The sequence below is a fragment of the Scardinius erythrophthalmus genome (assembly GCF_964197995.2).
Source record: "Scardinius erythrophthalmus genome assembly, chromosome: 20".
Classification (NCBI taxonomy): domain Eukaryota; kingdom Metazoa; phylum Chordata; class Actinopteri; order Cypriniformes; family Leuciscidae; genus Scardinius; species Scardinius erythrophthalmus.
The window spans coordinates 34,651,860-34,675,436 of record NC_138240.1 but is presented as its reverse complement, the minus strand read 5'-3'; the positions used below and the strand labels follow the sequence as shown (position 1 = coordinate 34,675,436).

General features: G+C 40.2%; 1 protein-coding gene across 1 annotated transcript; it reads right to left on the bottom strand.

Moving 5' to 3' along the window:
- Positions 1 to 451: 451 nt before the first annotated feature.
- On the bottom strand, positions 452 to 13,729 carry ccn1l2 (cellular communication network factor 1, like 2). The gene is made up of 5 exons (XM_081348605.1): positions 13,433 to 13,729; positions 11,353 to 11,566; positions 7,271 to 7,606; positions 5,704 to 5,903; positions 452 to 4,020 (listed from the first exon to the last, which is right to left on the bottom strand). The coding sequence occupies exons 1-5, from the start codon at positions 13,511 to 13,513 to the stop codon at positions 3,715 to 3,717; spliced, it is 1,137 nt and encodes a 378-aa protein (XP_081204731.1). The 5' UTR covers positions 13,514 to 13,729; the 3' UTR covers positions 452 to 3,714.
- Between the last annotated feature and the right edge of the window lie 9,848 nt (positions 13,730 to 23,577).

The window sequence follows — 23,577 nt, the reverse complement described above, 5'->3', positions numbered from 1 at the left end:
TCTGTCATCAAACTCTACTCATCTAGTTTTTGTTTGTTCTTTAATAAGACTACAGTTCAAAAAAGATGTGCCCCCGGCTTCACAGACAAGGTTAAGTCTTGTCCCAGACTAAAATGCATGTTTGAGCTGTTTTAACTGAAAGAAACTTCCCCTGACATGTCTTAAAATATATCAGTGCCAGTGTTTTGTCTCAAGATGCACCAGTAATGTTTTTTTTCTGAGGCACGCTTCTTAGTGTCATTAGTCATTTAATATAACTTCATTTAAATCATTTTAAGTCATCCTGAAGTTTGTTGAGGTGCCCTAGTTGAGAAGCACAGAAACAATCAGTTACAGACAAGCGTCTTTCCTGAAAATGTTTTATTTTTTGTGACACAAACTGATCAGCAAAGTCATTTATATTCAACATCTTAATACATATAGTCGTTCACTCTTATACAAGAGAGCGTCTAGGATTTAAAGTATGCCCCGAAAAATGAAGCAGTCTCATAGTGTCACTCCACCGGTAGTGAAGCCTGTACACTGTACAAAAGACCAACGCAAGTCTCCGTCACACACAAACTCGTTAAAGACATCTGTATACAGAGTAAAAACTCTGCAGTAAAGAATGGACAGAAAATATATTAGTTTAAAAGCAAAAAATTATATATAAAAAAGTCTTATCTTCATTTTACCCCTTAATCGGGTAACTATGGAAGCTTGTTTTCCGCCACAGAATAAAACAATTTAAAAGATAATTACAACTTTTTCTCTCACAATTGCAAAAAAAGTCAGAATTGCATTAGATAAAGTCAGAATTGCGTGTTATAATGTCAGAATTGCGAGTTTTAATGCGAGTGATATAATGTCAGAATTACGAGTTGTAAAGTCAGAATTGCATTATAATGTCAGAATTGCGTTATAATGTCAGAATTGCGAGTTATAATGTCAGAATTGCGTGATATAATGTCAGAATTGCGAGTTATAATGTCAGAATTGCGAGTTATAATGTCAGAATTGCGTAATATAATGTCAGAATTGCGAGTTATAATGTCAGAATTGCGTTATAATGTCAGAATTATGAGTTATAATGTCAGAATTGCGAGTTTTCATGCTAGTTATATAATGTCAGAATTACGAGTTGTAAAGTCAGAATTGCGAGTTATAAAGTCAGAATTGCGAGTTTTAATGCCAGAATTACGAGTTGTAAAGTCAGAATTGCGAGTTATAAAGTCAGAATTGCGAGTTTTAATGCGAGTGATATAATGTCAGAATTACGAGTTGTAAAGTCAGAATTGCATTATAATGTCAGAATTGCGTTATAATGTCAGAATTGCGAGTTATAATGTCAGAATTGCGTGATATAATGTCAGAATTGCGAGTTATAATGTCAGAATTGCGAGTTATAATGTCAGAATTGCGAGTTTTAATGCGAGTGATATAATGTCAGAATTACGAGTTGTAAAGTCAGAATTGCATTATAATGTCAGAATTGCGTTATAATGTCAGAATTGCGAGTTATAATGTCAGAATTGCGTGATATAATGTCAGAATTGCGAGTTATAATGTCAGAATTGCGAGTTATAATGTCAGAATTGCGTAATATAATGTCAGAATTGCGAGTTATAATGTCAGAATTGCGTTATAATGTCAGAATTATGAGTTATAATGTCAGAATTGCGAGTTTTCATGCTAGTTATATAATGTCAGAATTACGAGTTGTAAAGTCAGAATTGCGAGTTATAAAGTCAGAATTGCGAGTTTTAATGCCAGAATTACGAGTTGTAAAGTCAGAATTGCGAGTTATAAAGTCAGAATTGCGAGTTATAAAGTCAGAATTGCGCGTTTTAAATGCTTTTATCGCAAATCTGATGTGGTAACTTGCAATTGTGAATATATCTTGCAATTTTAGGAAAAAAGTACACCTTTTTTAGCCCATTTTTTATTCTGTGTCGGAAACAGTTTCCATTGGTAACTCACTCAATGATGTACATAATATCTGTAACACAATCTCACCACCCTCATTACTAGTGCATTTTCTTAACATTCGAGTGCCAGGAAGTCATTCATCTGAAGCCAAATAAATTCACTTATCCTTTGAGATACAATAAAAACTTCAAAGCCAAAGACAGCAGAATAAATAAAAGCAGAAAGATGTGGAAACAACAATATATCCAGGTGCCTATGAGGACAGTATTGGGCAAATCTCACGAAACCTGTCAAGAAATGTGACCTGGGCATGTTTCAGTGTTTCGATCACACTGGAACAGGCCAAAGCAAACGAGAAATACATAAAGTGCAATAACTGTATACAAATTTAGAGCAGAAATGCTGCAGCTGAGAGGGGAAGTTTAGTATTCTATAGTTCAGGAAACATCCCTGAGAACGGGAGACGTCCATTGAGTGTTAAAGGGTTAGTTCACCCAAAAATTAAATTAGCCCATGATTTACTCATCCTCAAGTCATCCTATGTGTATATGACTTTCTTCTTTCAGATGAATACAATCGGAGTTATATTAAAAAATGTCCTGGCTCTTCCAAGCTTTATAATGGCAGTGAATGGTTAGATGCACTTTTATGATGGATAGATGCACTTTTATGATGGATTAATGCTCTTTTATGATGGATAGATGCACATAGATGCACTTTTATGATGGATAGAAGCACATAGATGCACTTTTATGATGGTTAGATGCACTTTTATGATGGATAGATGCACTTTTATGATGGATAGATGCACTTTTATGATGGTTAGATGCACTTTTATGATGGATAGATGCACTTTTATGATGCACTTCTATGATGGATAGATGCACTTTTATGATGGATAGATGCACTTTTATGATGGATAGATGCACTTTTATGATGGATAGATGCACTTTTATGATGCACTTCTATGATGGATAGATGCACTTTTATGATGCACTTTTATGATGGATAGATGCACTTTTATAGCCTAGAAATCTAGACGCACCCTAGCGGCAGCAAAATGTATTTCGCAGCCAGGGTAGTCTAGCAACTCTCAATAAACCTTCTCGCTGCAAAAACCCAGATTGGGTCAGGCCAATCACGTTGTGTATAGAGAAGGCGGGGGCGGGCTTAACATACACGACAGAGTTGCGACGGTTACCTGGCTGCTGCTACTTGAAAACAAAGAATGGCGGCTGCTGATGGAGAACAACGGTCTTTCGAATCGGCTTTGGCCGCGACTCTGGAGGACTTGGAGTTAAGTTTTTCTTTGAGAAAAGAGCAAAGAACGGCACTTAAGTCATTTTTAAAAAAAGGAAGATGTGTTCGTCGTTTTGCTAGTCAGATATGGCAAAAGTTGAATCTATCAACTAAGCTCCGCTGTTGGGAAAACGCTCTGGTTGGTTGAAGCGCTGTCCTATTGCGTGCAGAGGGAATTTGAAAGACAGCCGTTTATCCCGCCCCTCGGATTGAGCCGTGACTATGGTGAGTTTCCAGACCTAACATCTTGATGTAGGTCTGGCTTGCCAGGCTAGCACTTTTATGGACTTCAAAACAAAAACTAGCTATTCACTCCCATTATAAAGCTTGGAAGAGCCAGGACATTTTTTAATATAACTCTGATTGTATTCATCTGAAAGAAGAATGTCATATACTCCTAGGACGACTTTAGGGCGAGTAAATCATGGGGTAATTTAAATTTTTGGGTGAACTAACCCCTAAAAAGTTAGTTTTAGCCATCATGCAATGATGGCGCGTTGTGTGTGTTCAGCGAGAGAAGGTGTGTGTGTCGTTGTGAAGGCTGACGGTGGGCGAGGAACGCTCTCTCTGAGCCCTGCAGGAGCTTCTGCTGCACCGGCAGCGCTGGATCCACATGACGTTACGTGTGACGCTCTCTCCATCCGGGCAGAGGAACCGCAGACGCACCGTTCGGGAAGCGGACGGCTGACAGCATCTGCCATCCACACACACACCACACACACGAGGCCGGTGGCGGCGAGCCGTGGAGCAGCCGGCAAACGTGATCCGCTCAGGTTCCCGAGACCTCACTGTCCGTCGACACTTCTTTCCTCTCTGAATGACATTACAAACCAACAGGAAACCATTAATGAGAGTCATAATACCTCCATATGAAGACATTAATTTAATATTCAACAATATTATTGATCCGCCTACATTGACACCATTATATTTACAAGGCAGGGCTTATTCCGCCATATTGCATGTTGCATTTGGCTTGTTCGACTTGAACCGGCGCTGCACAGACCGATTGGTTTATGACATCAAAGTACCGCGAGAGCAATTCAAAAGCAAAGGAGCCGTCTACTTTCTATTCGCTCTCGCGGTTCTTTGATGTCATTCACCGATCGGTCTGTGCAGCGCCGGTTCAAGTCGAACAAGTCTATTTCCTCACATTCATAGTCATATGAGTCAGTGCACCATCTTGGGCTGCGTTCCAGTCCACTTTTAGACACGCACTTGCGAACTTCCCTAAGCACTTCCCCTCGGGGTAATCCCAGTGAATGTGATTTCACCAAGTACCACATGTTCCTGGATCAACATCTTTGTTGACAACTTTTCAATCAACCAATCAAGTTTAATTAAGGCAAGTTTACAGTTTATGTCAAGTTTAGGCTTAGAACCAGGGTGAGGTACTTCAACATGATTTTGATTCGATTTTAGGGAAAAGTTATGGGTAGGGTTAGGTTTAGGGGTAGGGATAGGGTAAGCACTTAATTTTGGGACAGGAATGTTATTCCAGGATCAACAAAATATGTTGATCCAGGAACATGTCTTACTTGGCAAAATCACGGTGACCGGGGAATCCCTGCCACCATTTTGAAGTGCGTTCCACTTCATGAAGTGGACGAGGGGAGTTTATATGGACAGACCCTCGCTCCCTCGATTTTGACAGAAGGAGCAAGTCTACTTCATATGTACACTTCAGGCAGCTCCATATACCACAATGCAACACGTCTACGCATATTGCGTTTAATTTACCCCACCACAAACAACTCTATGATATATGAATTATTTAAAACACACTCAACTCAAACACACCTATATACATATAGAATGGTGCATTAAACAATTTTGTAAGGGAAGAAAATAAATAATACATCAACCCCATAGTGGATTCTAAGTGATCAAGGGCTTAGCACGTTCCACTTCAGCCTATTGCAGTTTCCGGCAGTAGTGGGCACTCATGCAACGTAAGCAACGACGTACATCCGCGCGAACGAGACGGAGGGAAGTTAGCGAGTGAAGGGTATGACAATTTTGGACTGGAACGCAGCCCGGGTATATCTAAAGTCTTTGGTTTCTCTGACCAGTGATGGGAAATGGAAAACCCGGAGTGAATCCGGATTACAGTGTGATTTTTGTGGAACTTGCTTTCACTCCACTCTCAGCTCTGATCCAGTCCGTGTGTTGCCTTGTGACGTGCAAACTGATATAATTTTAATTTTAACATTAAATATGTGAACCAACTGGACGAATTTTGTCAGAAACGTAAGCTGCTCAATATTTAAGATAAGGTAGGCGATGTTTTAATCAGGCGATGTTTTTCAAAAGCAATTTAAGTTATATTGGCTGAAACTCTCTTCACATCCTGATTGTAATCAATAATAGAAGTGGATAAGAATAATAAGAAAAAGTACATAAATCTTCTGTGGAAGTCTTAGGAAAAAAGTGTATGGGTATAGATTATTGAATGTACATTATGTATGTATGTCTACTCATTTCACTATATCTCACCTTCATAGCTGGAGTGATGTCACATTCTCGGATCTGGCAAAGGCGAGTCTCTCGAACCAGCTTGCACTGTGCATTACTATTGCTCACACGACTTGAGATGCCAAACCCACAGGAAGCAGAACATTCGGACCAGTCGGTGGTCTGTGGGAAACATTCGGATGTTGGGAAGGGAACCAGAGACACCGGCACAGACGCCCACTCTGAAAACAAAGCCATAAAGAACACATTTCACCTTTGTGGTTGCTAAGGTACTTTAACTGTTGCTAAAGTGTTCAGAGTGGTTGCTAGGGCATTATGGGTAGTTTCTAGGGGGTTCTGGGTGGCTGCTAGGCAGTTGCATACTGGTAAAAGTTAAAGTCCCCCTGTAGTTTTATCCCTTAAAACTCTTCTTTGATCACCAAAATTACATATTTAAAACATTTTTTTTTTCCTGGGAAAAAATGTCTTCATGCCTTAAAATAGCTTGAATGTAACTCGACACCCTTGCCTAATTCAGTATACGCGGTTCTATGAATATGCAAATTAGCCCCGCCTCCACTCACTCACAGCAGCTCAGAGATCCACTCGGCAGACTTACTGAAGTAAACGCTGCACAATGGTATCGCTCTTTACAACGTTAAACACATTACCGTTATTAACAGAATTAACCTTTTGCTTGACTATGTTATCAAACCGCTAATAATGTGTTGCTAATGTTATACAAACCATGTTCCCGTTCGCATCTCAGTCAGACAGCAGCCTTATAAACATTAGTATCCTTAGAAACCCTTTGAACTCAGAACATCAGTGGAGAAAGGCATATAATTTATCATAACATTGTAATATACATCACATACATAATTCACCCACTATATTGCTCAATCTACCCAATTTTTCATATCAACAAAAACCTATGCCGGGATAACCTGCTTCTCTCGAGACTCCCCTGCTAGTTTACTGTTAATGATATGCGAAAGCCTGCCGGCACCTTGACCTGATTGGTTACAAGGTAGTTTGTGACGTCAGAAACTACTTAGTTATTGTAAAGTGTTACCGAAAAATGTAATGGATGTCCACTGAAAGCAAGTTGAAGTGAGAACCCATGTAACAAAATACAAAATAAACAAAGACCTGACTTGAAACCATAAAGTCCCCCTGTGGTGAAAATCAAGCTTTTAATGTTGTTTATATGTCTATGTGGTGTTATTAATATGCTTCAAGACAAACCATGTGTAAATTCATAAGTCGACACCATTGTTGAGTATTTTCTCCTTAAAACTGCAGTGAACCAAAGACAGTCTCAAAAACACGCTTTGAAATCGCTGGTGATTCTGACGTCACAAACTACCTTGTAACCAATCAGATCAACGTGTGATCGTCAACCAGTGGATCTCTGAGCTGAGTGAGTGAGTGGAGGCGGGGCTCATTTGCATATTCCCAGAACCGCAAATACTAAATGTTGCCTCATTTAGTGTAGAGTTACATTCAAGCAATGTTAAGACATGGCGGGATAAGGATTTAGGGGATAAAATTATTGACTACAGTGGGATTTTCTCCCCCAACTCATTTAAATATAGAAGTGTAATACCTTGAAAGGAGCCCCTGGTGGACTGTGAGCTGTCAGGGCTCTGTAAGAGTCTGCTGATGTGGTTGTACGGGGTGTGTTGAGGACGGGGGTCCGACGGCTCTTCCCTGATGCTGTTCTGATGGTCACACACCCACTCCTCACAGCAGCGGCCCGGTGGCGTCTCCAGGCGAGGGTGTGTGCAGTGTGTGTCGGGAACAGGGATGTGCTGTGGACACACAGGCATGCAGCCCAACACACCATCCATACAACTGCACTGGTGTCTGCAGTCGGGCTGGAAGTCCTCTCCGTGCTGATACACACGCCCTCCAAACTCACACGGGCGGCCCTGGGCGTCAGCTGACACACACACACACACACACACACACACACACACACACACACACACACACACACACACACACACACACACACACACACACACATATTATATATATATAATATAACACACACAACACACACACTTTATACACTCACCTAAAGGATTATTAGGAACACCATACTAATACTGTGTTTGACCCCCTTTCGCCTTCAGAACTGCCTTAATTCTACGTGGCATTGATTCAACAAGGTGCTGAAAGCATTCTTTAGAAATGTTAGCCCATATTGATAGGATAGCATCTTGCAGTTGATGGAAATTTGTGGGATGCACATCCAGGGCACGAAGCTCCCGTTCCACCACATCCCAAAGATGCTCTATTGGGTTGAGATCTGGTGACTGTGGGGGCCATTTTAGTACAGTGAACTCATTGTCATGTTCAAGAAACAGTGCTAATTTTGACAGCAAATTCTGATTTAGTCTTAGTCTTAGTCTTTTGAATAACACACCATTTAGTTTTAGTCACATTTTAGTCACCTGAAATCTTTTAGTCTTAGTCTAGTTTTAGTCGACTAAATATCATAAGAGTTTTAGTCTTAGTCTAGTCTTAAAGTCTTTTAGTCTTAGTCTAATTTTGTTTTAGTAGAACAAATATTAGCAGATTTTAGTCGACTAAATCTAGTCGACAGTTGACCTGACTAAATGTTTATCAGTCTGTTATGTATTAAGGTTTGAATATGCAATACATACACAGATTTAACGGCTGTAATACAAAACGTATTTTTTTTTATTCTTAATGTCAAAAACACTGACTGTAGCTTTTTCACAAAAGATAATCTCACATCAGTGTTAATTTTGACAGCAAATTTTGATTTAAAATATAATGGGTTTAAATTGAAATGCATTCATTTAGAATTTCTCTAAAATTTCCAAACCCATATACTCCCAGAGAAAACATTAACCTGCTAATATGAATGATTTTAAAGTTTGAACGTGCAATACAGATACAGATTTAACTACTGTAACTTAAAAAATGTCCTAAAATTAAATAAAACACTTTTCCTAAACACAGTCTTCTTTTTCAATGAATGATAGCATATGAATTCTTTATAACTTGCATACATCATTCTCTATTCTTTCAAACAGACATATTTATTTGTATGAATTAAATATAATTAATCCTTATTTTAAAGCTATTAACGAGCAGTGAATGCTTTTCTCTTTTTCTTTTGTTGCTTGATCAATATTAAGGACACAGACCGCATTAGGTTTATTACCCACTGTCACTTTAAGACATCGGATCATGTCGAATGACATGCGGATCCAATTGCACTGATGCACATATGATACATTCACAACTGTTTAAGACATAACCCACATTATTTACGTGAATACTCTCCAAAACGGACATTTAGACATAATGTTGTGTGTATCTGTCGATTCAGAAACGAAAGAGAGCTCAATTCCGTACTCGCGCGCTGTATAGGTGTCTATGTGAGTGGCTGCACGCTTCGCGGGTCGGGTGTGTGCGCACAGAAAACCGTACCGAATAGAGCTCTTTTTTTGCGTCGTCACTCTTATTCAGATCTACATGTCTGCTCTACTCATTCTCCCAGACGTTTACATGTTTTAACGTTTGATGAGACATGCAGCGCATGCCAACTCGTGTGCCGCTGGGAAGATCAGCACGTCACAGTACAAATATGCGCATCTACCACAAACGCAGGACATCAGACCGGATCGCTTCCCAAATCGTCACTATCTAACATTTTCGTCTAGTTTTTATTCGTTGACGAAAATGTCAATAGATTTTCGTCATAGTTTTCGTCATTCAAAACTAGTTTTTATTTAGTTATCGTCTCGTTTTTGTCTGTGAAAAAATGTCGTTGACGAAAATAATGACGAAAATTATTCGTCAACGAAATTAACACTGTCAAGAAACCAATTTGAAATGATTCAAGCTTTGTGTACCACAGTGGTAACAAGGCATGATGGATCCATGTTCTCATTCTGTTTACGCCAAATTCTGACTCTACCATCTGAATGTCTCAACAGAAATCGAGACTCATCAGACCAGGCAACATTTTTCCAGTCTTCAACTGTCCAATTTTGGTGAGCTCGTGCAAATTGTAGCCTCTTTTTCCTATTTGTAGTGGAGATGAGTGGTACCCGGTGGGGTCTTCTGCTGTTGTAGCCCATCCGCCTCAAGGTTGTGCGTGTTGTGGCTTCACAAATGCTTTGCTGCATACCTCGGTTGTAACGAGTGGTTATTTCAGTCAAAGTTGCTCTTCTATCAGCTTGAATCAGTCGGCCCGTTCTCCTCTGACCTCTAGGATCAACAAGGCATTTTCGCCCACAGGACTGCCGCATACTGGATGTTTTTCCCTTTTCACACCATTCTTTGTAAACCCTAGAAATGGTTGTGCGTGAAAATCCCAGTAACTGAGCAGATTGTGAAATACTCAGACCGGCCCGTCTGGCACCAACAACCATGCCACGCTCAAAATTGCTTAAATCACCTTTCTTTCCCATTCTGACATTCAGTTTGGAGTTCAGGAGATTGTCTTGACCAGGACCACACCCCTAAATGCATTGAAGCAACTGCAATGTGATTGGTTGATTAGATAATTGCATTAATGAGAAATTGAACAGGTGTTCCTAATAATCCTTTAGGTGAGTGTATATATATAAATTTTTTCGCTGCAATGACGGTAATAACATTGTATTATTGTCTGTCTGTCTATCTATCTGTCTGTCTGTCTGTCTGTCTGTCTGTCTGTCTGTCTGTATGTTGTCATGGGATTGCAGAGAGATGAACCCAATCGCAGACGGTATGCAATACACACAGATTTATTAAGACAAAACAGGGAAAACAAAACCCACGAGGGGGCAAAACAAGACAGGAATGACTAACTAGACTAGACTAAGACAGAAAATAGAACAATAAACTAACAGCTAAGACAGGAACAAATACTTCACAAGACTTCTCAACAGGTTACTCACAAATGAATCGACATATAGATTGGCAATGAACCGGCACAGGACAGCAAACACAAGGGGATTAAATAGGGAGCAAACTAATCAGGAACAGGTGACACAGGTAAAGCAATAATCTAATGATAACGAGATGAGATAACAGGGGGGCGGGGTTACATGACGAGACAACGCAAGCACACAGCCAAACAAATGGCCATGTGCTTACACACAAAACATGGGCCTGTCATGATCCTGCCTCAAGACCAGGGAAAATCAGAGACAAGGCGGCAGAATCATGACATATGTATGTCTGTCTATCTATCTATCTATCTATCTATCTATCTATCTATCTATCTATCTATCTATCTATCTATCTATCTATCTATCTATCTATCTATCTATCTATCTATCTATCTATCTGTCTGTCTGTCTGTCTGTCTGTCTGTCTATCTACATCTAAAATTTTACAAACAAACACCAACATATTTTTTTTATCTTCCTAGTTCAAATTGAAATGAAAATGAAAATGCCGTGATTGTAACATATTTGATACGTTTATAATATATGTATAGAGCTTATTATATTACATTTCTACATTATTATTTTACATTTCAATTTCTACATTTCAAAAATGAAGAAGAAGTAAATAATAAGAGAGAGAAAAAACTTTAAAGTTATGATAATCTTTCCTTTAAAATATTTTTTTTATTAAAAATAATCCTCGGGAACTGAAAAATCACCCATTATTTTTTAAAGCAGTCAGTCCCAGAATGCCATGTGTTTCTCGCACCTCTACAGAGTCCCCGGCGCGGGTCCCCTCCGGCCCCCAGGTGGCAGCGCAGGCCCTTGATGTGGTCGCAGGGTCGGTCAGGGCCACATTGCTGGTTAAACTGTTGAGCACAAACCTTACAGCATCCGCACTCGTCCAACACCCGACTGACCCCGAGCGGGCAGGAGGGAGGATCCCGAGGGCACGAGCACGGGCGGGAACAGCCACGGGATCCCTAGGGAACATACACTCAGGTAACACTTAGTCCACTTTAGACAGTCTACTCACTATAAGTAACTTTGCAGCTACATGTCAACTAACTCTCATTAGAGTATTAGTAAACTGTCTGCTTAATATCAGCTAACACTTTATTTTGTTGCTCCCCAATTCCAACAGACATTCTACTGACTATAAGTAACTTAGCAACTACAAGTCAACTTATTCTCCTAACCCGAACCCTAACACCTAACCATAACCTAACAGTCTACTGACAGTCTACTACCGTAATACTCTAATGAGAGTTAGTGGACATGTAGTTGCAAAGGTACTTGAATCTTACAACTGGTGAATCTACAGTTGTCACTGGTGATTGTCGTTTGAACCTTTCTGGATCCGCCATCAAATTGATTAATTTAATTTTATCAAGTGCTTTGAGAAAAAGCTATAAATCTCCAGCATCCTCACACTCATATCCTACTAGTCGAGACTCTTCTTTATGTGGACAGATGTGACGTAATGACGCAAAGACATGCTCGAATTTCCCGCAGAGATCCACCAGTACCACTGGAGTTAAAAACATTATTACAAGCTTACCGTTCTGAATCGAGCTACGGCAAGCAGAGAGTTTTGAACACTGGCTGGTTATGAACTTGCTCAAAAATTTATTTTGGATAATTTTTAACCCAAAAAAGCTACGGACTGCAGCTTTAAAAAGTTATGAACAGTCTTAAAGATAAAAAACTGATGTCTAACTTGGAAGTCTGTGGGGACAGCTTGAGAGATGAGCAAGCAGAAGAAATCAAAGGCTTTCACTGTGATGTGTAGGAGTTGCCAGGCCAATGTTTTGTAAGTTTGTACGAGTGGGTCAGGCTGTGTTTATATAAAACACTCTCTTAGGTGTTTGAAATAGGACTGTAGAATTGAATCATAAATATACACTGTAAGATAAACTGCGCCGCTGTTACCATTAGGAGCTATTTGTACCTGATCTCCATAGAAATATTTTCCTGAACTAATCTCAAAATGTCGTGCTTATAGTTAAAAATTTCTATAAATCCTCAATAAAATTTTATAGAAAAATGTCTCTTCTGCTCACCAAGACAACATTTATTTGATCAAAAATTCAGCAAAAACAGTAATTTTGTGAAATATTATTGCAATATACATATATATATATATACAAAAACTTAATAAATAAATATAATTTATTTCTGTGATCAAAGCTGTATTTTCAGCATCATTACGCCAGTCTTCAGTGTCACATGATCCTTCAGAAATCACTCTAATATGATGATTTGATGCTCAAGAAACATTTATGATTATTATCAACCGTTGTGCTGCTTGATATTTTTGTGAAACTGATACATTTATTCTGAATTCTTTGATGAATAAAAAGTTTTTGTAGATCAGTATTTTTTAAATAGAAATGTTATATCATTATAAATGTCTTTACTGTCACTTTTGATCAATTTAATGCATCCTTGCCAAATAAAAGCATTAATTTCTTGGCTTTCTGACACCAAGCGTTTGAACAGAAGTGTATATTTTTACTTTCAAAAAAATCTAAATAAATGCAATCATATAGAATGCATTTTTAGAATCTTCATATGTCAAGGAAACCGCATCAGTTTGCTTCATCACAAACTATTAGTTTTGAGAATGTCTGAGAATAAAATAGATAGAGCTTGCTGAAATCAAACAAATATTAGGTTCACTTTCGTTCAATAAAGAGAAATGAATTAGCATTAGGACGTATCAAAGTACAACAACAATAATAGACTGTTTGTAATTTCCCAAAGATCATTTTTTTTGGGATCACACAGCTATCAAAGATGAACAGATTTCTGTGAACTGGCATGTGTGCAGGATCAGATCTACTCACCTCTCCTTCAGATGAGCATAAAACAAACAAAAACACAAGGCATATAACGGCCTGGGTCCATTGATTCCTTCCAAAACACATTTCCAAGCTTCCCCCAAGAAATTAATACCAAAATAAATAAAAAATGTAACAAATCCCCAATGCAAAAAGCAGGTTTATCCACTTTCTAACGGACTCCGAAGATCTCAGAGCGTGTCTTCCAGCTCGTCTACTTTAAGTAAGCGATTCAAAAGTAGTGCACATACAGAGCGCATCAGTCAAACTAGTGTCTAAAAGTACAGCAAGACTCAAACTCAGATGCCTTGTCAGTTTCACAGAGCATTTCCAGAGGGGCAGGACACCTTATAGAGGAGAGAGAGAGAGAGAGAGAGAGAGAGAGAGAGAGAGAGAGAGAGAGAGAGAGAGAGAGAGAGAGAGAGAGAGAGAGAGAGAGAGAGAGAGAGAGAGAGAGAGAGAGAGAGAGAGAGAGAGAGAGAGAGAGAGAGAGAGAGAGAGCAGTGGGAGTGTGTCTTCATAATGAGGGATCCCTTATTTGTGTTGCTGGACCTCTAGGGAACAGGGTGTGAATGCAAAACTGCAAAACGAGACTGCAGGTCTCAGTAGTGTGGATTACACACGACAATGAAATGATACAAAACCACCAAGACACTTAATACAGGCTTAACAAACACTTAAATATAGGGTGTTCACCTGACCACACAATTTAATTGGCCATTTGTTATGTGTTACGAAAGCCGCACTGGAGTGCATAAGAAACATTGTTATGATAGTGAAACAATTGGGAAGGGAACTCCAACTGTTTTCCGTTCGGATGGGAAGTCCTGATGCAGATGCGAAGGAAAATCCCCATAAACAACTCAGCACACACACACACACACACACACACACACACACACACACACACACACACACACACACACACACGTAACATTCTCATTGTCGTCCTGTAAGGACATGAAAAGTGTTTTCTATTCATTCGCAGGAAGAGCTCTCCACTGGGCCTCAGGTTTGTGTTGTGAAACTCAGGAAGAGAAACATGGGAAAGCAGGGAGATCTCCAGAGATTGCTTTCATAGAATTCATATATCAGCCCTGACTGTCCCTTTGAGACTTTTCTTTTCACCTTATACAAATCTGAATTAGCATGATTTGTTTATAAGAATATACACTGTTAAAAAATTAATCAAAGTAAAAAGCCATCAGCTGTAGTTGCCAGAACTTTACCGAAAAAAATATGGTAGCAATATTAAGCAATTCATTGGTTTTAGTTGGGCAAACTTAAATTAAACAAATTAGTTCATTAAAATCAACTTTTTTGAGTATAAAGAGCTTTCTTTGTCTTTTGAGTTCACAAAACTGACACATTTTAAGTCGTCTGAACTTGATTCTTTTAATTGAGACAAAATTTAACTGAAACTGGTCTGGGATTTCCATTTACCCGCATGCTTTGCCATGGCACTCGAAAGGGAGCGTAAATGCTAAAATTAAGTGTTATATAATGTTTTTTGTGAATGTCTGTTGAGGAGCATCAAAAGGATGTGGCGGATCTGGTGAAGAAGCTGTCAGCAATCGAAACATTGATTGAAAATTGGTTGAAAATGATCAAATATGGTTGAGATTGCGAATATTAGCCAGATGCTTAATGTACTGGAGATATGAGCTCACGATGACAGAGATGATGTTAAAAAGCATCTGCTCAAATTGAACCCTCCTAGAGCAAAAAGATAATGAAATGTGCTTTATTTTATTCTTCTAGTTGTTTATTAAAATATCAGGAGAGTTTTAAACCCCTGAGGCAGAGATCCATCCGTGTTAGATATAGATCCGGGTCGCTAAAGACCTGAATATGTAATAATGGTTGGCGAAACATTCATGCATTTAAGGGTTAATCTGGTAAACTAAGGCTAATAGTTGGGCTCTACTGTGGGGTGCAGTGACACACATTAACTGAACAGGTGCTTTGCATCATAGCTGTTATTACCATATTTTAAAGCTGAATAAATGACACACTAATCTCCACCTAATTCAGTGTGGTGGGGCTTTAACACTGAGGAATGAATCATATGAGAGGGTTAGAAATGTGAGCGAGTAACTTTGAGAGACAGGCGAGGAGTGAAGCCAAACATGATCTGCAGGTAGGAGGGGAACAGGTGTGTGTGTGTGTGTGTGTGTGTGTGTGTGTGTGTGTGTGTGTGTGTGTGTGTGTGTGTGTGTGTGTGTGTGCTCGTGTGTGTTTGAATGCATAAAGACATCACAGTCAGGATTTTAGTACTGATTGTGCATCTGTCAGCTTGAGTGTGTGTGTGTGTGTGTGTGTGTGTGTGTGTGTGTGTGTGTGTGTGTGAGAATGCATAAAGACATCACAGTCAGGATTTTAGTACTGATTGTGCATCTGTCAGCTTGAGTGTGTGTGTGTGTGTGTGTGTGTGTGTGTGTTTGTGTGTGTGTGTGTGTGTGTGTGTGTGTGTGTGAGAATGCATAAAGACATCACAGTCAGGATTTTAGTACTGATTGTGCATCTGTCAGCTTGTGTGTGTGTGTGTGTGTGTGTGTGTGTGTGTGTGTGTGTGTGTGTGTGTGTGTGTGTGTGTGTGTTTGTGCGTGTGCGTGCGTGCGTGCGTGCGTGCGTGCGTGCGTGTGTGTGTGTGTGTGTGTGTGTGTGAGAGTGTACGTTTGTGCGTGTGTGTGTGTGTGTGTGTGTGTGTGTGTGTGTGCGCGTGTTTGCGTGTGTGGTATGTGCACACACACAGCTCTTTACGCAAATACCCAGACATAGCAATCACAAGAAAGGAGGTTCAGCTCAGTAGTAATTCTTGCACTATTTGGGAGAGCCGTGTGTTGGCCTGAAGAAAAGAAGAAGAAGAAGAGAAGGAGGTGGCCAGAATTCCAGAGATTCCTGTCCCACAAAAGCAGGATAGGTGCACTGGCTCTCTCACGCTGAATGATGGAGAGAAGAGGTCATTAACACCAGGAGAGAGAGAGCGAGGGTGCTGTGAACATTTGCTATTAGACAGTCTGGCCAAATCCCAGCCATTGTTATCGATCCAGACAAACATTTCCAAGGAAGGGGTCAAGTGGACAAGGTTATATACTGCACACCTCCACAGGTTAAATAATATGCTTTTTATTGTCTAGTACTTATGAAAATATCGATGTACTGGTGCAGTAAAGAGCCCAGAAACCAAGATAATGATCTGAGAAACCAAATATAGCCAATTCAATTCGACTAGAGTCTAGTCGTCACCAAACTTTTTTCTCTGGGGGCCACATTATCGTTCCTGACTGTGATGGGGGGCCGGGGCCGGGTCAGCTATATAACATAGAATTGTATGACCCAGACCAAAATGACCACCAGCAGGCCTCATTGTGTAGTAGAGATTACTAGCCTGGCACAGCCATCCCCACTACTATATCCACACTACTATATCAACACTTGATTCCTGGCACATATTTGTTTATCTTTACTAGTGGTTTGCAAAAGTTGTAATCGAGTCTTCACACTTTGTTTTATTTAAAGTTATTCTTCACAAATAATCGTTGGTCCACTGTTCTTTGAAAACTCTGCACTCTCTTTTAGGGGTGGAACGGTACACAGAAGTCACGGTTCGGTTCATACCTCGGTTCAGACATCACGGTTGGGTACAATGAAGGGAAAAGCAAAACAAAAATGCAGAAGGCTTGTGCATGTCTCAGGCTGGACCACCAAAAGAAAAATAAATGTCTTAAGCCTTGTATTTTTTTTAAATAAGTTTTATTAATAAAGTAAAGGCATAGAACCAGTTTATTTGTAGTGCACTGACAATAGTTTTATATAATTAGTTCATTAATTCAATTAATAAAAATACCTTGATATGGTTGGTAATTGGACCTGAATTAATTGAAAATTAATCTGCTACATTTCGGATTAATATATTTGTTTTCCCTAAAAATGTAATTCACAGTAACTTAAACACTTTGCAGTTTGAATGATGTCCTGCATAAACTAAATGACGGAGTATGTTTTTATGTTTCCACTGTTCGATCGCGGCTGCGCCACACACACACACACACACACACACACACACACACACACAAATAACAAAAACACTTTACGACTTTTCGATCGCGCCCACACCTCTCTCTCAACATATTCCAGCATTGCAATCTTTACACCGCAGCCTGCTTCAGAGCTAAGGCGGAGCTACAGATTAGGTGTCCCTAAGAATCCGCGTATCTAACAGTAGTTCCGCATTACATTAATTAAATTGCACGCAAGTTTTATTTATTTTTATACCGTGTATTCTCCGTGTAAATGTATGCACCAAACTGTGACGCCCGTACCATGACGTACCGTCCATGACGACTTTTGGGGATTGCCTCATAGGGCCGATTCAAGTGGTTGGGGGCAGAGGGGCTGGGGGGGGCCAGTCAAAGGGGGGTGGCGGGCCTGAGTCGGCCCGCGGGCCTTAGTTTGGTGACCCCTGGACTAGACTATTCTTTGGTAAACGTAAGAACCATTGAGGGATCTTTATTTTGAGGACAACCTTTATGTTTAAAGAGATCCCTTGTGCATAAATGGTTGTCGGTACAGTCAGCAGCAAACTTTAACCATATTTCAAACAATATATCTATCTATTATTATAAAACACTCTGTAGTCAATAAACTCCCCTAAAACTCATCTTTTATCACCAAAATGACATATTTAAATGTTTTTCCTTGAAAGAAAATGTCTTCATGCCTTAAAATATCTTGAATGCAACTCGACACCCTTGCCTCATTTAGTATACGTGGTTCTATGAATATGCAAATGAGCCCCGCCTCCACTCACTCACTCAGCTCAGAGATCCACTGGTTGACGATCACACGTTGATCTGATTGGTTACAAGGTAGTTTGTGACATCAGAAACACCAGCGATTTCAAAGCGTGTTTTTGAGACTGTCTTTGGTTCACTGCAGTTTTAAGGAGGAAATACTCAGCAATGGTGTCGACTTATGAATTTACACATGGTTTGTCTTAAAGCATATTAAAACACCACATAGACACATAAACAACATTAAAAGCTGGATTTTCAGCAACATGTTAATTCTTAACATTGTAGCAACATGTTAATTCTTGCTAGCAACATGCTAATATTTTAGCAATATGCTAAATCATGCTAGCACTACACTTTAGCCTCAAGTTGAATTTAAACTGCATCATTTTCATTTAGTCACAATTAACATGTAATTTAGTGTCCAAAAACATTACATTCAGTTCACACTCAAGTATATTCTTCTTAAGTACAGTATATTATATACAAAACAAGTACTCTTTTTAAAAGGATGCTAAAGTACCTCTTCTTCACAAGTGTTAGTTCACCCAAGAATGGAAGTTCTGTCATTATTTACTCATCTTTGTGTCGCTTCAAGACCTTTTTTCTTCTGTGGAATATAAAGAGAGATATTTTGAGAAATGTACGTGATTTATTTTTTTTGAATACGTGAATGAAATAATATGGGAATGAAACACGGGCTTCAATTTGGAGACATGAAAGATGGGATGAATTCTCCTGTACGCAGGAGGGAGTAAGGACTGAATTTGGGAACTAGCTTGTTACATACAGAGCAAAGAGGAATATTCTTGGACGAAAGCCACACCTTTTGACCTACCACCTGGAGGAGAGTCTCACGGGCTCTACTGGACCGCGACTTCGGATTCCAGACTCGGAAAAATAGGTGGCTGGTAGCCTAAGCTACACTCAAATGGAGAGAGGCCCGTGGACGACACTGGTAATGAGTTATGTGCGTACTCAACTCATGAGAGTTGCTGGGATGACCTAGAATGATGGGGACCAGCGGAGAGTCCATAAGCATAAAAGACAGCTCCTCCGTGTGGTTCCCCGATGTGATGAGGGCTATGAGACCGGTGGTGAATGAAATGTCAGGAAGTTCTTGTTCGTTAAGTGCACTGACAGTAATCCTGTGAGAGAGGGGAATGATAGAGACCTGAAGGTTGTGTGCTAATGCTTGATCCATGAAATTATCTTCAGCTCCCGAATCCAACAAGGCCTGGCAGTGGTGAAACTGGGTTGCAGTCTTACCGGGAAGAGAGTCGAAGATGAGGATTTCTCCAAGGAAAGTCCACCTGACAGTAGCCTCAGCTCTACTGCCGGGCTTGATCTTTTACTGGGCAGTTTATCAGAAAGTGCCCGGCTCCACCGCAGTAAAGGCAAAGTCCCTTCATTCTCCGCCGTTCTCTCTCCTCCCGGGAAAGCCGAGCTCTACCCACCTGCATGGGTTTGTGATCCATTGCGGGGCTGACCGTATTGCTGACGTTGGACCTGGAATACTCTTGGTTCTCGGAAACTAAAGTATGGCGCGCTTGCTGCTCCCATCCGTCGAGATCCGTGGGGAGTTCCAGCGTGAAGATCTCCTTCTGAATACGGTCAGCCAACCCATGCAGGAACATGTCCCACTGCGCCTCCTCGTTCAATTTGCACTCGCCTGCCAATGTCCCAAATTCGTTGGAATAGTCCGATACGGGTCTGTTATCCTAAACTTGTGGTGCTCTCGCGGGTTAGGTTACCAGGAGCTTAACGACTTCACGAACCATAACTACCAAGATGGCAAATGGGCAACCCAATCCTCCATGGAAAACAAGGAAGAGCGACCAGGAAGACAGAACCCGTAATCCAGACACAAAACGCAGGGACCACAAAGACAGCCAGGACCAGGACCAAGACACGAACACTGGGAACTCCAAACGATCTGACAAACACAAGGCGGATGGCAAGGACATTAAATAGCAGAGCTGATCAGCAGAAGCTGGCGCTGATGATCTGATTGGCGGCAATCAGCAGCCATACCCACACACACACACGGGGAAAGAGAATGAGTCAGCGAATTCATGAACCGTGACAGTTGCTGTCAGGGCTTCATAAGTCATATTTACTGACCAGAATATCATATTCATGTATTATATTTGGGGTGCGCTCTAAGTGAGCACCTGCAAACACCCAAACATCCTACTTTTACACAGCAAGCGTCACTCACACTTCAGAAATTTCTTCAGAAATGACAAAATCTTGTAATGTATAAACCAGAAACTGTGTTCCACAGAACCTTATAAAGAAATCTCATTAAAGGCTTTATGTGTTTGTGTCTATGTCGGTCCAGTTATCTTTATTCAGGCCAGTGTGCTTGTAAACACATAATTTAATGCCAAAGATGGATAAGAGGGTGCAGTGAGTCAGCCGGACGTTGGGTGTGTGAAGTGTGTTTGATGGCAGGCTTGTTTTTTCCAAAGCACTGTAATGGAATTTGTGCTTCAATGACTGACTCACCGGGAGAAGCAAAACAGAGCGCGAGGATATGTTTACAGAGAGATATTATAGCAACGCTGACACATTATAAACTCTTAAAAGGACCATCTGCAGGATTAGAACACAATTAGGTAATGTTTAAAAGGGTCCTATAATGCCCTTTTCACAAGATGAAAATGAAGTCTCTGATGTCCCCAGAGTGTGTATGTGAAGTTTTAGCTCAAAATACCCAACAGATAATTTTTTATAGCATGTTAAATTTGTCACTTTTTGAGGGTGAGCAAAAACAGGCAGTTTTTGTGTGTTTCTTTAAATGCAAATGAGCTGCTGCTCCCGACGCAGAGGGCGGAGCTTCAAGAGCTCATGTGTTAACAGCTCCGATTACCTAACACACACATGCACTAAAAATGTTTAAAGAATTCAGCCTTTTATGTTCAAATAGGAGTTCGGACAAAGATGGAGCGACTCAAGAAGAAGTGACAACATGTAGAAGCAACAGGACATTTCTGAATGGTTAGTTGATGAATTAGCTGATGGGGAGTTAACTATCTTCTAGTCATTGATTAGCATATTTTGTCTTGATAATCTATAAATCGTGTTCAGGGGGCGGGGTTTATGTAAATTTTAGGGTTAGTGATGTCACTAACCCAGGAAAAATGTCATGTAGTCTCTACCAGCCGTTTATTAGTCCTTAAAAACAAATTTCTGAAAATATCTCCCTTTGCTCTGAACTTTGAGCGTTGTAACTTTGCAGATGTTGTTTATGCTCAAACACCAACATTACACACTATCTAAAGTTAAAAAAGTGAAATCATAATCAACCACCCCTTTAATAAAACACTTTTGCAGTGTTCATTTTCACAATCTATCAAGCCGAAGCTTCATCTCACAAATGCTGGAATCAGACGTCGGGGTGTGTCGAATCATCTACGCTTCACAGAGCCCTCGCTGACAGGTCAAAGGTCACACACATTCCTCACCAGGACGTCCTGAAGATCTCCCGAGAGCATCGGTTCCCGGGGCATCACACTGTGACACTGTCACATAACAGACATGTTTTACTGCTCTATTCAGTACAATTATTTTATGTATAATAGAGTTTTAATTGGTTTGCATGTTCTCTTAGTCCATTTTATTCCACTAAACGTTTTAAGTGTGTGTGTCTTTAAGAAATGTATGGTTGTAAGCTGGAACTACACTTGAATAAAGAGAGCAGAATGGCAAACAAACAGGGTTCACAATAGATACCAATCGCTTTTCTGGAGTGTGGAGTTACCACTTGCGGACTCACCTTTCCAGACACCACTTCAAGCTTTTGGATTATCACTACTTTTGGACTGTATCTACACTGGTGGACACTCACATTGGGACGCTTCAACACAAGGGGCCCTATTTTAACGATCTGAAACGCAAGTGTCAAAGCGCAAAGCGCAAGTAACTTTGTGGGCGGGTCTTGGCGCTGTTGCTATTTTCCCGGCGGGATAAATGACTCTTGCGCCCGACGCAAATCTAAAATGGGTTGGTCTGAAGCAGCTTCATTATTCATAGGTGTGGTTTGGGCGTAACGTGAAATAAACCAATCAGAGCGTCATCTCACATTCCCTTTAAGAGCAGACGCGCTTTTTCTAAAGCGGATTCCTATTATAACGGCGTATTTGCCAGGCGCGCGCCAGGAGCGGTTCACAGCCGAGGAGAGCAACGCTCTCGTCAGGGAGATTGGGGATGGAGAAACCCACCCAAATTAACTTCGGTTAAAAAGGCGTATGATAATTTGGGCAAATGTGTAAGCTAGATGTATGCTTTTATAATAAATTGTCTATCTATCTATCTATCTATCTATCTATCTATCTATCTATCTATCTATCTATCTATCTATCTATCTATCTATCTATCTATCGTAATAATGTATGATTAGCAAAAAACTGCTGCTTCTGTGTAGATGAGAGAATTGTGTGTGCACACGCTACATTATGGCCAAGCATGCGCCCTTAAAATAGCATATGAATAACATGCGCAACGCGCCACTGACTTTAAACAATTTTTTCCTGGTTAGTGGCACAATTGTTTTCTAAACCTGCAAAATAGCATGAAGGAACGTTTGCGCCGGAACACGCCTCCTTTTTTGTGCTGAACCGCCCAATGAGCGCAAGTTCATTCCCTAGTTTAGCGACGTGCTTCTGTGGAGGGAAAAGTCCGCTTTGCGCGGGTGCAAAATAGGAATGATCCATGCGTCGGTGTACAAAGTCAATTGCGCTGGGTGCAAGATAGGGCCCAAGGATTCTAATGGACTGTTTTATGGTATGGTGCGATGGACTCTATGCTTTTAACAGCCTGTTTCAGCCTGTTTGAAATCGCTGGTGTTTCTGACGTCACAAACTACCTTGTAACCAATCAGATCAACGTGTGATCGTCAACCAGTGGATCTCTGAGCTGAGTGAGTGAGTGAGTGGAGGCGGGGCTCATTTGCATATTCATAGAACCGCTTATACTAAATGAGGCAAGGGTGTCGAGTTACATTCGAGATATTTTAAGGCACAAATTAATTTTTTTCAAAGAAAAAACATTTAATTATGTAATTTTGGTAATCAAAGGAGTTTTAAGGGATACAATTATTGACTACAGGGAGACTTTAAATGTAAAAAAGTCTTTACATCACATTTTTAAGATGGTCTTTTTAAAACTAAAAGAAGTTCAACTTAAAAAAAAAAGGCATTTAATAACTGTACTCTGCTTCATTCATGATGTGTTTAGAAGGAAGAGAGCATCCCGGATGAACGTGCCCTTAGAAGGCAGGACACTTGGTTTTAGAGCAGAGCTTTGGTCTCTATGGTGAAAGATTATAAACTCAAGACACAGTGCAAACAT

What these genes read in the sequence shown, in the direction of transcription:
- ccn1l2 (XM_081348605.1), bottom strand. Translation starts at nt 13,513, where the DNA reads ATGTGTTTTGGAAGGAATCAATGGACCCAGGCCGTTATATGCCTTGTG. An exon ending in CACCAGGGGCTCCTTTCAAG is followed by an intron (nt 5,904 to 7,270) that starts GTATTACACTTC and finishes CTTTGTTTTCAG; the next exon opens with AGTGGGCGTCTGTGCCGGTG. An exon ending in ACATCACTCCAGCTATGAAG is followed by an intron (nt 4,021 to 5,703) that starts GTGAGATATAGT and finishes AATGTCATTCAG; the next exon opens with AGAGGAAAGAAGTGTCGACG.